At 38.9% G+C, this 18,442-nt stretch overlaps 1 protein-coding gene across 2 annotated transcripts in view; it reads right to left on the bottom strand.

The window, feature by feature from the left end:
• Positions 1–7,304: 7,304 nt before the first annotated feature.
• LOC126457872 (serine incorporator 1) overlaps positions 7,305–18,442 on the bottom strand; it is a 112,725-nt gene continuing 101,587 nt past the window's right edge. For both annotated transcript variants that reach the window (XM_050094533.1, XM_050094535.1), the window contains 2 exons: positions 14,446–14,599; positions 7,305–8,277 (listed from right to left, as the gene is read on the bottom strand). In XM_050094533.1, the coding sequence (XP_049950490.1) occupies positions 8,139–8,277; positions 14,446–14,599 (293 nt within the window). In that variant the 3' untranslated portion in view covers positions 7,305–8,138. The remainder of the gene's footprint in view (positions 8,278–14,445; positions 14,600–18,442) is intronic.

The raw sequence follows: 18,442 nt of genomic DNA, 5'->3' as shown, positions 1-18,442 counted from the left end.
GGAAGAATTCAGATTTCTACGGGCCTCAGCACAAACGGGATAGCTGTGAAGAAGCCAAGCAGCGTGCAATTATCGTGCCTGAGAATCAGAAGTAGTCTCCAAAAGCAAAGTGCCATTCTGTGAACGACAGCATAATTTCACAGGGCTGACTATTGCATCAATACCTTTCTGAACAATAAATGGATTTGTCCTTGCAAAGGACTGACCATCTATGAGGAACTGTGGAGCAGCTGGGAGGGTCTTTCAATTGGGAGCTTAATTCCATTTACATATGGTACATATGGACTGCAAAGATGACGATTGTCTCATTGTGAGGAAATCCCCCACGACTGTCAGTGTCTCCGATGGCATTCTTCTTCCAACTGGAGGACCCCTTCACGAGGGGGCACACCCACCGTAAGTGATTGTCCACACCTCATGTCACCCCTCCCTAACAACTGACAGAGGGAGCAATTGGCAATTTGGGAAGGTAGCAGCTCAGGCAATCACCCCTACATGAGCCTGGCCTGTACCAGTGGGTACATGCGAACCCTACCTGTCAGACCAGGGCTGGGAATTATGCGTTATCCAGTCACCTGTTTTGTCAGGCGCATGGTGGGGCCTTCAGGATCGCACAGGGAGTAAGAAGAAAAAAGAGGAGCCTCATACGCCAAAGTGGAGGAGAGACAGGAAAATGAGGAAAAATAAATAAATAAATAAGTAAATAAAAATAAATAAATAAATAAATACATAAATAAAAATAAATAAATAAATAAATAAAAATAAATAAATAAATAAGTAAGTAAATAAAAATAAATAAATAAGTAAATAAAATAAATAAATAAATAAAAATAAATAAATAAAAAATCAGAGGTGGGACTGTTCGTATTTGAGTTATGGACAGTGCAGAACATTCCCAAAAACACCCCAGACATTTTCCTCAAGGGAGGGGGAAAAGAATAGGAAGATGACAGACATGCAACATGTAAGGGAAAAGACACTGTAGAGGACAAGGCCCAATTGGAGCTAAGTCCCCTCCTGGGGGAGGGGCGGACAGGCAGGGGGGGGGGGGGGGGGGGGGAGGAAGAGGACCTATCACTTGGTATTGATGTTCGTTTAGTTTTGTTTGCTGATGATATACGAGTTCAAATTAACAATGAGGTACCCAAAAGAATTGCAGAAGGTGTCAAAATACTTTAGAAAATCTGAAACCTTGGTTCCAACAGAATGGACCAAAATCAAAATTATATAATCTGAATCCAAATAATTACACGGGAATAAAACAAAGGTAACATGCAGTGATGACGATATCACGAAGATAACTGTGTAAAGTTCCTCGTCGGAAAATCTTTTGATTACTTAGCAAATAAAGTTAACAGCTTAAAATTTGCAATGTATATTTCGTGCCACACCAGAAAGATAGTTAATCAACACTACTCTGACTCAGATATTCATTATGGCATGATCTTCTGGGGAAATCAAGCTAATGTCATGAGACTTTTAGTATTACAACAGAAAAAAACATGGAATGTGTGTTGCTGCCAAACAGGTATCCTATCGACCAATGTTAAAGAATTTAAAAATAGTATCTATTCTTTGGTTTACACAAGAGTGGTGGCGTTCTTAGTTAAAAGTCAGCTGTACTAAACTCTCTTCATTTTCACAAGAACTACAGTATTCACCACAGAATTTTAAACTTGCAACACACCATTTAAAACTATGCCCAAACACCACAATACATGGGATTAAAAATTTACGACAAAATAAAAGGCAATAACATCTTCAACAAGGAGACTGGTTCACTGAAATGATTACTCTTGACTCTTCTGGTGGGAAAGTATTGTTTGTCTATTGAAGAATTAATTGAGGACAGTTTCACAGTCCGAACAAGGCAATTATACATTTTATTTTTTTATGTACTTGAAACTGTAGTGTGTATTTATGGAGCAGTATCCCAAAATGTATGTAAAATAATGTAAACTACTTTATTTCTCTCAAAACAGTGTGTCTTATTGCAAATCTTGTCATGTCTCCTATACATCAAATGACATTTCACATTACACAGTGACTTTCAGGAAACAATGAAAACAGGACAGAGGAATACGAGACAAGTGAAACAAGAAAGAAGAAAAGAAGATGGTAACTTCATGAGAACTGATCAAGATGCCTGAAAAGGTACAAACACTTCAACAAAACAATGCGGAACAAAGGATGACTGCCCAATTTGACCATTATGCAGTACTGGCCTTGCATGCTGAACCATTTGTTGCTGATGTCCCTGAGTGCTATGAAGATCTACAAGGGAGACATGATGAACATGAATGGAGGGAAGAAATAAAAGTCATCGGAATGTAATGAGGCATGGGAGCTGGCAGAGTGCTGTCCAGCAAAGAAACCAACAACCACAATAGGTGTTCTGAACTAAATGGAATCAAGATTGAGACCTTGAAATTTATAAGGTGAGGTTTGTAGTCATGGTTGTGTTCAGAGGGGTTTGCTTATGATAAAACATAAGCCACTCCTGTTGCACGTTTGGCTATGTTGAGAACACTAGTGTCCATCAACATTGAAGAGGATCTATTATTTACAACTAAATGTATGTCAAAAATCTCTCTACATGGGGAACTACATGAAGATACCTCAAGGTGTCACAGCTCAAAACAATCATATCTTCAAACAAAAATCTAAAAATAAAAGGCCTTGCATGGACTGCTTGCATGGACTGAAACAAGATCCTCATACATGGAATGTGACACTTGATAATTTTGTTATGCAGTTTCTACAACGAAGTACTGTCTGAAAGAAGCTGCGTAAATGCTGTTAGAATTTGGTAAGATCTCAAAGTGCTGCAATGATTGGCAACTTGCTTTAAATGTTCAGAAATGTAAAACTGTGCATTTCACAAAATGAAAAAATGCAGTATCCTATGACTGTGATAACAGTGAATCATAGTTGGAATCTAGCAACTCACTGGATGTAACACTTGGTAGAGATATGAAATGGATTGATCACATAGGCTAAGACATGGATAGACTTGGGTTTACTGGTAGAATACTGGGGAAGTGCAATCAATCTACAAAGGAGATTTCTTACAAATCATTTGTGCAATCAGTTCTAGAACAGTGCTCAAGTGTGTGGGATCCATGCTAAGAAAGATTAAAAGGGGATATTGAACGTATACAGAGAAGTGCAGCAAGAACAGTCACAGGTTTGTTTGACCTCTGGGAGAATGTTACAGTGATGCTGAAGAAACTGAACTGCCACACTCTTGAAGATGGAGATAAACTATTCTGAGAAAGTCTACTAACAAAGTTTCAAGAATCAGCTAAGAATCATGACACTAGGAATGTACTACAACCCCCCCCCCCCCCCCCCCCCCCCAAGTATCACTCACAAAGGGACTGTGAGGACAAGATTAGAATACTCACAGCACACACAAAGGCACTCAAATGATCACTCTTCATATGCTCCATACATGAATGGAACAAGAAGAAACCCTTATAACTGGTACAATGGAGTGCACCCTCTGCCATGCACTTCATAGTGGTTTGCAGAGTATGGATGCAAATGAGATATATTGGACTTAAGACAGTGAAGTGTTGACAGATGTTTGCATATTGGTAACCTGGAAGATAGTAGAGTATATCTTCTGTTATACGCAGATGATATAACAACTGGATGTAAGTCTGATAAGATCAAGATTGAAAGGGCTTTGAAAAGTCAATATTTAATGGAAGATGTGGAAAAACTTAAATCGTTTCTTGGCTTTTATTTAAAAAGGCTAGATGATAGATTGGTTATGACTCAACCTATGCACTTATGGTACAAAAACTGCTGGAAAGTTTTGAGATGGACAGCTGTAACCCAATAGACACCAAACCTCCACTGGAAAGCTGAGCTGATTAATGATTAAGATTACGTAAGTGAATCCAAACCATCCCATCAGTTGACAGCTTGTTTGACATATGCTATGCTTACAAAAGACCAGAATGAGCGTAGCAATAAATTATGACAGCAAATACCAAAGCAAACCAATGGAGAGCCATTGGTGGAAATTTAAAAGGAGTGTTAAGATACTTCAAAGGAACACTGATTTCTACTATGGAAATGGAGGAGCTGAGTTGGTTCTCCACTGTGCAGCTGCAGATTTTGGCAGTGGAAGAGACAAGAAGTCTACAACAGGATTCATTTAGCAAGTGCTTGGAAATACTGATTTTTTGGATGAAAAAATGTCAATGCTGTGTCTCTATCTTCAACTGCAGCTGAACAGATAGCCTTGGCCACAGCAGCAGCTGAGCTATGGCTAATTCAATGGTTGACAGATATGCGTCTCAAGGTTAATTACTAAGGATTCTTTAAGGCAACCAACCCCATATCCATTTTCTTGGGAGATGGAGTGTGTAGGTAAACCACAGCAGGACTCATGCAGAATGAAGAACTAACTGGACATACACTGAATACAGATTCATTGTTATTAAATGACAACACAAACAACAGTATCTAACCAAATGACATTCCAAAACCAGACAGCTTACACACTAAAAATATAACAAACATGACTACCCTTTCTTCTGAGATTATATACCACCCGTATCAATATTGTTCACTTTTATCCTGCTAGAATGGGGTCTCCACAGAGCATATTTGTGGCACGTTAAAAGTGGTATGATGGCGAGTGATTTTTCTGTTGGGGGAAGGGGCAGACAGAACAATAAACTAATTTTATTAGCGTTTCCTTACACCAATCAAATCTGCTTCACCATTTTGGTCAAATTCAGCAGAATTTGTCACAAACACATCAGTTTCAGAGTAAATGAGCACAAAAAATAAAATGTACTGCAATCTCATATATGCCTAGCCATCCTTCTTTCTCACTGTAAGTCACATACCAATCCTCATCAATGATGATGCGCGCGCACACACACAGTTTCCAGAATAATCAATTTTGGTCACCCTATCAAATACATTGCTGGCCAAAACAGGACCACACCAAATTCTGCAAACCAATTGTGAACAGTCTCTTATGATGGAGATTTATTGATAAAAGTTGAACAAAGCTATTTGAGGTATTGTTAACGAGTTACTACTCTACAAAAGTAGTAAAAAATAATTCAACAAATCTTCATACGGAATTTCATCTGAGAAAAGAAGAGCAAGTCATTCGGTCGATGTGAGAGGAACATGGACAAGGTGAGGCACAATTTGATGGCCCCCAAACAACGTGTTGCTGTCCTGTGCAGAATGAACTGGAATGTTGTTGTGGTGCAATAAAACTGCCCTGGACAACTTCTTCTTGAGACTCTACTACTACAGTTGTATGCCCTAGTCTTGCCCCCCCCCCCCCCCCTTTTAAGCCTAACCTCTTAGCACCATATCATGGCAATCCAAAAAAAAAAACACTCGGCACCTACTTGTCCAGTGATTTTGGATCTTCCATTTTTAGTGGTGGCGACTCCTTGTGTTTCAATTATTTGCCTTGTTCATCTGTGTTGAGGTCATAGCAATACACACAGCACTTGTCCACGATGGTTAGGCAGCTGAAGAAATCCTCTGGAATGGCCTGATACCATTGCAACATTTCCACTGCTGCCTCAATTTGCCAGGCATTTTTACAGGTGTGAGCAGCCACAAAACCTAGTGGGCTGTGACCACTGTCATGTTGAAACTGTAATGCAAATTGTTGAAAAATATTCCACGACTATTTTCATTTTTCCTCACTTTCATTATGAAGCTGATCTTTGAGCACTAAGGCCTTCACATTTTTTGCAATTCCCAATTCTTCACAGAGAGATGATCTGTCACTTTGTTCTTGGTCACTCCCACTTGTCTGACTACACTGGAAGTATCTGTCTCACTTAACAGCTGTGTTATGTGATGGTGTTTTGTTACCATACAATTCCAACAACTGAGAACGAACTGTAGCAGTGTCCACCTTCAATCACAGAAAACTAAGTACTGAATGATGCTCCAATTCATAAACAGGCTGCTATGAGCAACAGCACATAATGGGAGAAGCAATCTGGTTGCTGGGGATAGGAGAAGGCTGGGCTGGGAAGGAGGAGGGATAGCAGAGTAGGGATGGGGGACAGTAAAGTGCTGCTCGTAGGAGTGTACAGGGATGAGCTATAGAGACGGTGGGGCAGAGCAGCTAAGAGCAGTCGAGAGGTTACAAGGAGGGTGGGTGGAGCAGTCGAGAGGTTACAAGGAGGGTGGGTGGAGCAGTCGGGAGGTTACATGGAGGGTGGGTTGGAGAGGGAGAGAGGTGCAGGAAAAGAGCAAAGAAAAACAGCTGTGAGTGCACTGGTGGAAAAGAGGCTGTGGGAACAGGATGGGGGTGCAGGTTGAAGGACAGTGACTAAGTAAGGATGAAGCCAGGATGGTTACGGGAACACAGAATATATTGCAGGGAGAGTTCCCACCTGCACAGTTAACCCTTTACGTGCTCTGGACACATCAACGCACACACCTTTGTACCTGTCCCTGCATGCTCTGAACATGTTTACGCACGCCACCAGTCTAGTACACACATTCAGAGTACCAGCTAGAAGGACTGGTGGCGCGCGTAAACACGTTCAGAGCACACAAGGACAAGCACAAAGGCGCGCGCGTTAACACGCCCAGAGCAGTGAAAGAGTTAAGACTAATTTTTGTCTCCACAAAATGGAAGGAAGGAAGATTGGGTCTAACGTCGTCAACGATAAAGGTCATTAGAGACAAAGTACAAGCTCAGACTGTATTGAGAATAGGGAAGGAAATCTGCTATGTTCTTTCAAAAGCACCATATCTGAATTTTGCTTCGAGCGATTTAGGGAAATCACAAAAAACCTAAATCTTCATGGGCAGCTTCATGGGCAGAGGCGAGTCTGAACTGAGGTGAGCTTGAACCATCTTCCTCCCAAATGCAAGTCCAGTGTGCTAACTAATGTGTCATCTTTCTCAGTTTTGTATCCTCATCCAAGACAATTTCTGAGAGACCCTACTAGAACAGACTCGTCTTGACACACCTTTGTCATTTTTAGGCCGCTTTAACTAATGTGACTATCAGCAGTTCCCAACACTATGCTCATCACCATGTACTGGTACATTAATAGACGATTTTCACACTCAAGCAGGTGGGACATATATTGTGAATAGGTTTGTTCTTTCAGAATGTGTCAACAAGAATCTGTAATGCAGTTCACTTTAAAGTACAATACTGAACATGTCACCTGAGTTAAAAAACTATTTTTACAACGTATCAGATAAAGCCAGAACTAGCAAAAGCAACTTGTGACTCTCATTCGAGAGTCTTTTATATGTAATTAATGGAATAATTTGTTAGACAATTTGTGATATCACAATATTTTATTACTGTTTTTTCCCCGTGTTGGTAATACCACAGGACTAAAATTATACATTCTTCATAATTTATATGATTATATACTGACTATTATTAACTGAAGCATAGCCACCATTTCACTTGCTCACTTTCTACAACATCGTTTAAAAATGTGCTACATCATAAAGCTTTTACAATTTACACAGGCCAGAGAGTTACTCTTGACAGTTAATACAATAAATTAATTGTACTTTTGGAATAAGGGTATTTTATAACATGTATTTCATGAATATTTATGAAAATATAATATAATAGCTATGTATTACTACACTATATTTCAAATGAGATATATATCCAATAAAAACTTAAACTGTGGAACAATCAAATCCAAATTCTATATGCGACAATATTCAAATGCAAATGACAAACATCTATAGAGATCAGACTCATGCCATAAATATGAAAATATCACAGTGGAAATAATTTCCTTGTTTCTACAATTATGTAGGTTTTTCTAACTCAAGTACTATGTACAGTACTGAAATAATTGAGAGATACACTTTTAGTCTCAAGGCTCAGCTTATTAATTGTGAATATCCAGTATTAGTTCACAGCACTGAAAAGGATTAGACACTTACAACATTCTTCACCTATATACATTTCCCATACTACACCACAATAAAACTGTCTTAAAAATATTAGATTCATTAAAAGACACTGAAGCTAACTGTGACTACTACACAGGTATGCCAAAAACCATCACATTGATTATAAATCTATTAACATCAATGAAAGAAATCAATATCTGCAAAGGTGAGACTGAAAAAGTATATTTATTGACTTAGCTGAAGTCTCGGTCAGGAAGACAAATTGGCGCAACCAGTGTCCAGGTGTACAGGGCCAGGCACAGCCAGCTAGATATTACTTTGACCCACACAGATGCTTCATTTGCATTAAGTGTCTCCAGGCTTGAGTTAGGACTGTAACAAAAATACAGCCATCTGAGAAGTTTCACAAATTACATGCATTTGCATAAAATTTTTATTTATTGATATTAACTTTGCCAAGCCAGATTTTAATGATAATAGCTTGGATTATTCTAAAAGATCTGTAACATCAGTAATACAGCCATCTGAGAAGTTTCACAAATTACATGCATTTGCATAAAATTTTTATTTATTGATATTAACTTTGCCAAGCCAGATTTTAATGATAATAGCTTGGATTATTCTAAAAGATCTGTAACATCAGTAATTTTTTAATACCCTAAGGCTAACTTGAGGTACGTTGTTATTTTTCTCTAAACTCTTATTCATGCTTTTTACCTTGTTGTCCTTATGCCTTTTCCTTTCTCCCATTCACTTCCCCTGGTTGCAAACATAACACTCAGTGCAGTGTTTTGGTTTTCTAAAGGTGTGTTTTACACAGATCTAGACTGCCTCATCCTCACTGACCCTTGTAGCATGTTTCGGTTTGCCTATAGTACACTGATAGAACTCCTCTTGACCTTAACTAATGCCACTCCAACTGATTGTTGTCGGACTGTATCATTTTCCAAAGGATAAACATCTCCAATGCTTTTTTCAATGGTTCAGTTAACAGCTGTGTACAAAATCTACATGTACTGGAAGCAGTTCCATTGGAAACACTGAAAAGCCATCTGAGTAAATTTTTATGATGTCTAAAACCAACCACACTGTCTTCTACCACCACTTTCTGCATAGAAGACCACTACATTAGGGTTACTTTAGGTCAAATCTTTCAGCATTTGCCAGTTCATAATTGCAGCTGTTGCATTCCAGTTTACTAAGAAGGTGAAATATATGGTAGTGGCAACCACTAACAACTCAAATATGTGGCAGATTCAGAAGAAAGTGCCGAAGATCTGCTGTCATATCTTACTCTAGAGAAGAAAGATCCAACTGCAGCAGCTGCAGCATCAGTGCCAGCTAAAAAGTCAGCAATTGCTGCACCAGCAACAAGAGTTGCACTGGGAGCAGGAGCACTCCACAAGGAGACTGCTGTCTTGTACACTAAATACCAAGATCAGCAGTAGATGTCACTGAAATACTACAAAATTGAAATTTATACATGGTAACAAACTCTGCATGCTAGATGCAAGCCCAACAGCCATTACAATGAATTAAATGAATCAGTTGGTACATGTGTGCAGTGAAAATACTAGTTGTTGTTGTTGTTGTTGTTGTTGTTGTTGTTGTCTTCAGTCCTGAGACTGGTTAATGCAGCTCTTCATGCTACGCTATCCTGTGCAAGTTGCTTTATCTCCCAGTACTTACTGCAACCTCCATCCTTCTGAATCTGCTTAGTGTATTCATCTCTGGGTCTCCCTCTATGATTTTTAACATCCATGCTGCCCTCCAATGCTAAATTAGTGATCCCTTGACACCTCAGAACATGTCCTACCAACCGGTCCCTTCTTCTTGTCAAGTTGTGCCACGAACTCCTCTTCTCTCCAATTCTATTCAATAGCTCCTCATTAGTTATGTGATCTACCCATCTAATCTTCAGCATTCTTCTGTAGCACCACATTTCAAAAGCTTCTATCCTCTTCTAGTCCTAACTATTTATCATCCATGTTTTACTTCCATACATGGCTACAGAAGCTCTCCTGCGAACCCAATTGGTAGAGCACTTGCCCGTGAAAGGCAAAGGTCCCGAGTTCGAGTCTCGGTCCGGCACACAGTTTTAATCTGCCAGGAAGTTTCATATCAGCGCACACTCCACTGCAGAGTGAAAATCTCATTCTGGAAACATCCCCCAGGCTGTGGCTAAGCCATGTCTCCGCAGTATCCTTTCTTTCAGGAGTGCTAGTTCTGCAAGGTTCGCAGGAGAGCTTCTGTAAAGTTTGGAAGGTAGGAGACGAGATACTGGTAGAAGTAAAGCTGTGAGGACCGGGTGTGAGTCGTGCTTCGGCAGCTCAGATGGTAGAGCACTTGCCCGCGAAAGGCAAAGGCCCGAGTTCGAGTCTCGGTCGGGCACACAGTTTTAATCTTCCAGGAAGACTTCCTGACACTTAAATCTATACTCGATGTTAACAAATTTCTCTTCTTCAGAAACACTTTCCCTGCCATTGACACTCTACATTTTATATCCTCTCTACTTCTACCATCATCCGTTATTTTGCTCCCCAAATAGCAAAACTCATTTACTACTTTAAGTGTCTCATTTCTTAATCTAATTCCCGCAGCATCATCTGACTTAATTTGATTATATTCTATTATCCTCGTTTTGCTTTTGTTGATGTTCATCTTATATCCTCCTTTCAAGACACTGTCCATTCTGTTCAGCTGCTCTTCCAAGTTCTTTGTTGTCTCTGACAGAATTACAATGTAATCGGCGAACCTTAACGTTCTTAGTTCTTCTCCATGGATTTTAATACCTACTCCGAATTTTTCTTTTGTTTCCTTTACTGCTTGCTCAATATACATATTGAATAACATCGGGGATAGGCTACAACCCAGTCTTGCTCCCTTCCCAACCACTGCTTCCCTTTCATGCCCCTCGACTCTTGTAACTGGCATCTAGTTTCTGTACAAATTGTAAATAGCCTTTCGCTCCCTGTATTTTACCCCTGCCACCTTCAGAACTTGAAAGAGAGTATTCCAGTCAACATTGTCAAAAGCTTTCTCTAAGTATGCAAATGCTAGAAATGTAGGTTTGCCTTTCCTTAATCTTCCTTCTAAGATAAGTCGAAGAGTGAACAGCATTATTTGTGTCATCCAGACGTGAAAGTGCACTGTTGAGGACTTGAAAGCACTGCCACTCTGGCTGGTGATCCCAGCCCTGTGGTTTAGCTATATTGGTAGCAATTTTGTTGCCACTAGCATAGTGCATGATACAGCAAAGTACAGTCACACTGTGGCACTTCTAGACTTAGTTTTCATATTATATTTATTACATGAAGAACATTACCTTGAATCTAAAACAAGTTATAATCATGCTGTACTTCTATAATGTTATACTTTACATAAGGTTTCAATTTGTTTTTCAACAGTTATTGCGACCATGTCTTTATTTATTTACTTACTTATTTATATATACTGTCATTTTGCCTTGCAGTTGGCAGATTTCTGGCCCTACAATGGAGAACCTCCCCAACAAATTGTGAGCACTACATCCCATTCCGATACATTGCATAACACTGCACTAAGCACCAATTTAAATTTAGGAACTCTTCTCGCTAATGTTGACAGAAAACTGACAAGCAGCCACAATAAGACTTTCTCCAAATGACATTCATTTTTCTCAGAGACCTCTCATGTGTTTTGTGATCTAGCATTCCTTAAAGAATATCAGATTCACAACCTTATGAAGGTCTTTCTCCTATTCTACAAAAATATGATTGGTAGAAATTGTTGGATATAAGGTATGTGTGTTACGGAAAACACTTTTTTCAAACAGATCCAAACTTGTTTTAGCATATTTGTGTTACCTTCAGCAAGTTCCCTCTCTTCAAATCTGTATAACTCTAACATGTTTTAAGAGAGAATCTACAAAAATTAAGCATAAAACAGTTTGTTAGTTGCCATTGCCTTAATTTTTTTACATTATAGGGAGATGCAGGACCCTCTGTATATTATCATGTACTTTTAACTTGCCATCTGCTACTAAAGTATGTTAATATGAATTTGGTTGGCGAATTAACACATCTAAATGTAATTTTGTTGTGGTCAGATATTTTGAGACCGCACTTTTGATTCCTTCTGTGTTTTCTGAGAGGAAAATGTATGTCATAGCAAATATTCTTGTGAAATACAGGGGTTGTACAAAAATATGGAAACATCACAGGACTCCATGCTTGAACATAAATACAGTCACTAGCCAAACCCACAAATTGCACTTGGGTTTTTGACCTGAACAGCACCTGTACGGTGTTCTCAATATGTTGCAAGTGTTAGTCTTGGTCAGAACAGCACTCTGTGTAGTTTTGAGTACATTATGATCAAGCTAAGTGAATTTGAAGCTGGGTAAATTGTTGATATTTGTATAGTGGGTGCTTCTGTATCCAAGGCAGCCAAAATGGTTGGTGTTTCAAGAGGCAATGTCAAAGATTTATACCAGTTACAGGGAAAGTGGAAAACATCATCTGCTAAATCAAAACACGGACAAAAATGCATCTCGAATGACTGTGACAGATGATCATTGAAGAGGACTGTCATGAGAAATATGAGAACGACAGCTGCAAAAAGTCACTGTAGAACTGAATGCCACACTTACAAACCCTGTCACCACCAAACTAACATGAAGGGAGCGCCGTAAGAATGGAATTGCAGAGCAAGCTGAAATATCAAAACCACTCATCAGTGATGCAAATGCCCGTAACATGAAAACATGGTGCTGAAGCCATAAAACCTGAACTTGGAGCAATGGAAGAAAATTATTTTGTCAAATGAGTTATTTCACATTGGTCCAATTTCAATTTCATGCTTAGTTTACATCGCAAGAATGAAACATGGTGGTGACTTGGTAGCCGTATCATGGTATTCTGTAGGGCCCATGGTTACCTGCAAGGCTGCATTACTGCCAAGGATTATGTAACCATTTTGGCTAGTCAGAGCCATCTCATGGTACAGTGTTTGTTCCACAATGGAGATGCTGTGTTTCAAGATGATAGGGCACCATTTCACTCAGCTACCATCATCCAGGATTGATTTTTTGAGTATGAGGACTAATTGTTGCATATTCCCTGGCTACCAGTCACCACATCTCAATATTACAGTCTTCAAAACAACCATATAGTGGCTCCAGATGCTGTATCTCAAGTAGCCACAAAAACAAGGAGTGCCAAAACAGATTGTAAAAAGCACCAGAAATACTTGTACTCATTCAAACAATATACTTGCAATTTTGTCATATGATAACATGATGGAGACCGTGGCTGTTGTTTGGAGACAAATGTTGATTGTGTTAAGATAGCAACCAGTCACAAATTTACTTTCAGTTCCTTTATTCAAAGGAAACCGTAACCGGTTTCGAATCATTGTGATTCATCCTCAGACGGTTTACACGCTTTCTTTATGACATGTGGTGTGTTTTTACAGATTAATTGTCGTCAAACGTCTGTTTGTGTGAACCAGTTCAGCTTACCAAATCCTCTGGCAATTTACATTTGTGAAACCTGGACTGCTAATCACTGATTCTATACAATGTATAAGACTCATTAGTAATTGGTGCTTTCAGACAATGTTTAACTACAGTGAATCCACAATAAATTGACCCTTTTTACTGGTGCTGCCAGTAGTGGAGAAAATTAGCATTAGCAGGAAGATTTTCATTTGTCTCTGAGGGAAGGAATCTATGCCACTTCCCTTTCACCACTCCTCCCTCCTAGCAGTCCCCGTGATGGGGCAAGAATTGGCCTCATGCCACTCCCAAAAGCCCCTGCATGGAGGGCAAAATTATCATGGACAAACTGTGCCTTCTTTTCTAAACACTCAAATATTATTCCGTAATGCTTCTCTACACAGATGCAAAGAAACTTTCCCTAACTCCGTTTTACAGATGGTATCTACTTTCTGATACTATCTGTCTAGATCAAACTTCTGCCATGTATTAGCTTCTCTCTCTCCTTTATATTTTATGATTTTTTTTCTCTTCATTCCAAGTGTATTTTCTCTTGTTGGTTGCATTTTTCCTGGCAACATTTATGTGATGAACTGCTTTATTTCACCTGCTGTCAACACTTTGGGACTAGTATTCTGTTTGCTGACAAAAAAAATCTACTTCGGAAGCAATCAACTTGATTCCATTATGCCAATCAGGACTTACAGCAACATTAAACATTCATGCATGAAGTAGTTCTGAGTCTGGAAAAGAATCTCTCATATGAAACCAGAGGCAAAAGAGAAGGAAGAAACAAGTCAGAGCTATCAGATACTGGGATCAATTAGTCAAATGGTGTGGGAAAAAGAAGCCACACAAATAATGCAATATTATGAGTATGTAATTTAAACGGACTGACAGCCAAGCTTCAACTGTAGCTGTCAACTGGTCAAATATTGGTGCAAATAGCAACAACAGCTGTAAAACAGTAAAGTGAAGATAGTCAGTGAAGAGTGCAAATACGAATTAGTCACAGTGAACATAAATAATTCATGTGGTGTTGAAACATTCTGTCAAATACTTACGAATACCAGTTTGTTAGAGTCATCATGACATAAAGTGTAGCCAGAGCAAACATGACGTGGAAGAATGACCAAGAATAAGCAACAGAGTCTTCTTCATTGTCCCATACTTTGGAACTTTGACCACCGCTTTCTCCTCCATCATGAGAATTAGTTTCTGAAACAAATTTAAGAAAAAGACTCTTTGAAGAGCTCACGATCTGAAAAAATAGTTATATATTCAGTTACACCACAAAAAAGGAAAAGAATACCTAAAGAAGTATCAGCATATCATTAACAACAAAGTCTGTATCTCTTTATCAAGAAGTTTTCTTGCTGATGTTGTAGTGGGGGGGGGGGGGGGGGGGGGGGGGGGGAACTCTAGTTCTTACCAGCAAACTAGTCTTACCCACTGGAACGAACACTTAGTACTAAGAGCGTGCGATTATGAAAAATTTCACCGACATTAAAAATTTGTGCTCGGAACACTCAACTTAGTCTCTCTGCATTTACAGGCTGTATCATTACCAACAGAGCTACTAATTATCTTGGTAGTAATGCCCACATAGTACTGCAATGACAAAATTCAATGTCAGTGGATATAGTGTATTTAGCAGTAGTCAGAAACTATACTCTAGTGAGAAATACTGATCAACTACATACTGGAAATCTTTTTTAAGCTTTTAGTTAACTTGGATAAGGGGCTGTGTAAGGTGAAGTGGGTGAGAAGAGAAAGGGGGTAGGGTTGGGGAGAATGGATGTTGACAGCTGGTACGGAGGGACAAGTGCATAGAGAAGGAATATGACACCAGCATGCTCACCCTTGCACCTGCCAGAGGAGTTGAATGTTGTTCACTATGAGGTGGATGGGGGGAGGGTGAATTAACTGCTCATTTTAAGAGGTGGTTAAGCTTTATTTTCAGTTCTTTTATAAAAGAGACAATGATAACAGTCAATACATTCAAGTGATGCCAGTAGACTGCCAAAGAGTATGCTAATGGAGCATCACAATTCAGAAAGTAGTACACAAAATGCTACATGCTGGGATTATTCAACTATCTCAGAAGGAATACTTTATTTTTTGTGAAGAACAGGATGGGTACTGATGTCATCTTGCAATTTAGAGTGTGAAAAATGTTACTATGAAAGATATATGTTTTCTCCCAAACACTGATGATACTTTAGACTACTTAAATGAAAACAGGATTTTGTAAAACCATGACTTTACAAAAATGTCAAGTGTAAATTATTGTTGGATGTGATTATCAATAGTGACAATGCTGGAATGTCTTGTTTGATGTAGAAGTATACATACAGTTTAAGAACACATTATTGGCTTGAAATTACATTTCTACGGTCGAAAACAAGTACAATATAGTGAGATATCTTTAGATTGTTATATTAATAATGACTAATCAGAAACTTTTGTATCTAAGTCTAGTCACTAAAAAACTTGCACAAGATCTTAAATTCATATTGGTAATGAACATTACAAGAATCTTATATCTTCAAGAACCTCTTTTCTGTCACACACTAAGTGATTCACAAAAGGGTCTGTAATGCAAAGTGATGCCTGTGGAGATGGGCAAGAAAGTATCATATGGAAGAACAGAGTTTTTTTTAAGTCTAAGAAAATAAGTTTGCTACTGAGCAACTGTCTTCATTGTCTTTAGTCCACTGCCAAATCTGATTGTCATGTTTTTTCCCCAATGCTACACAAGCAGACAAAATTCTTTGGTTACACTCTAATCAGGAAGTAACTGTTTTACTAAATGTTTTAATAAACATCAGCAAATATCACAACAATTAAGACATGTTGATAATCTCCACAGTTCCTTTACAATATATGCTACCGTCTCTAAGCTGAATAAACTCTTAACTCTACAGGCAAAATTTTGGAGACTGTTATGAGAAAAGAAACACCCAGGACAAGTGTCTCAATTTAATCCTTTTATGAGATCTGTTCAAAAATTCCAGAACTTTGCCCAAAAAAATTTTCTACACTTACCTTTTACTTATTGTGCATGGTCTCTGCCACATAATTCACAGTGGTTTGTGGAGTGTAAGTGTAGATGCAGGTATTTTCTGAATGGTCTCCCCCACTCATAACAGAGTAACTACATTTTGTGCCAATGCCAATGGTGTATATACTATGTGTCTTGTTTGGAAACAAACTTATTCCATTCTCTCACTGTCCTTGCTATTGACAACAGTAACACTACTATTCAACAGTAACACTACTACTCAATAATGAGCTACTGGAGACCAGGAGTCTGCTAAACAACCTGTCTTCCTTTGACATACAAAACCTTTAAACTGATGTTCTTGTTCAAGAGGCAACAGATATTTCTGACATGCCCAGAAATGGCAAATTAAATCCAGAAGAAATATGCAAACTGATCTTTCTCCTCTGTCTCATTACCTCATACAATTATTTTTCTTTTAACAGCAACATGCTTAAAGAAATAGATGGCTTTGTAATGGGCAAGGGGCTCTTAGGGTGTTTAGGAGATATATCTGTCAGTCCCCTCAAAAACTTATTCTAAGCAAGCTTCCGCCCTCTGCAAGAAAATGCTTTTTTACTGCACAAATGTGAACGATATTTTTATTATAGTGAATGTGTGCACGGATGACTTACACCTACTCGTAGATGATTTTTTCCATTTTCATCCAGATGTCTTTTCACCCACTAACTTTTGTCAACTGAGTGCTCCATCAACTATTTGTATCTAACATTCACTTTATCCAATAACCAAATCACATTTGGGATTTATAGAAATCCCAGAACCAGTGACAACCATCTGTTTGACATCTTGCCAACCTACCTTTCAGTTACAAAAGAAGCTTCTTTTCTTCTATGGTTGATGGTTTATGTGACCTTCCCTTATACATAGAAACTATTTTTAACAAGAGTGCTCAAATTTGACACACTGATAGAACCAACGTTTACCATTCTAGTCTGGTACACTGAATGCACAAGTTTAAAAAAAAAAAACCTCTAAAAATAGCACCTCCTCAACCTCAGGGCGAGTACTTCCGAGCCCATCTATGTCCCTGCATCTTTTCTGGGAGACCTCTCTTACAGAATTGCCAGCCTTCTTAAAAGTCATCACATGAAGATAGCTTTCACAATTAACGATCAGGCCCAACATGTTTCTATCACAACAAATGATTGTTGAAAGACCTATATTGTCCTTCAGCACCTACACACTCCGGTGCTTACAGTCTGGTCAAACTGATCAAGCCCTTAAAACCAGATATCAAGAACCCCTTTTAATTAGTACGGGCACTGTCAAAAACAACTCAAGAGAACCAAGTATAATCATCATCCTCTAAATAAGTCACAAATGCTCCACACTGGCCCCAAAGGGAAAAAAGGACTTTCACTTCTGGAAGAATTAGAAATTTCCAAGCTTGTGAAACGGTCTGCAGACCACCGTCGCAACAAACAACTGATTACAAAAAATCTAACTCTTTGCGATACTACGTCATCTGCTGTCTTCCCAAAATGAAATCTTTCTGCCCCCCCTCCCCCCCCCCCCCCCACTCTTATCCAATTTCCTCATTAAAACCAATTGGTTTCCCAGCTCCCTTTCTTTCAACACTTATGGCACCATTCTTTCCATTCTTCCCAGGTCAAAATTTTTATCTAACACAACAAATTCCTTTACCTTTCATGTAACATTCTCTCTCTCTTACAAGACCCTTACATCACTCATTTCCTCTTTTACCTCTTCCCTCTCCCCCCTCCTATTCATTCATATTAATACATAAGGTTCCCTACATATTTAACCTCCTTGCTCCCATTACCCTACATGTAATTCATACTTCCATTGCTGAAGAGCTGCCACCTGGCTGGCTTCCAACTCCTGCAGTTCCTAGTTTGTAATCTAGTTGCTCCACTTGCGTGTTTACAGTTTGTGAGGACACTGCACTTCCACTTCATTCAGCTTGTTGGCTATAAATGTATACCTACTACAGCACCAGCTCTTCCTTCTGTTATAGTGATTTTAGCTACATA

This window comes from Schistocerca serialis, chromosome 2 (assembly GCF_023864345.2).
Source record: "Schistocerca serialis cubense isolate TAMUIC-IGC-003099 chromosome 2, iqSchSeri2.2, whole genome shotgun sequence".
NCBI classification, from domain to species: Eukaryota; Metazoa; Arthropoda; class Insecta; order Orthoptera; family Acrididae; genus Schistocerca; species Schistocerca serialis.
The sequence above is the reverse complement of the archived record's forward strand: the minus strand, read 5'-3'. Positions and strand labels throughout refer to the sequence as shown.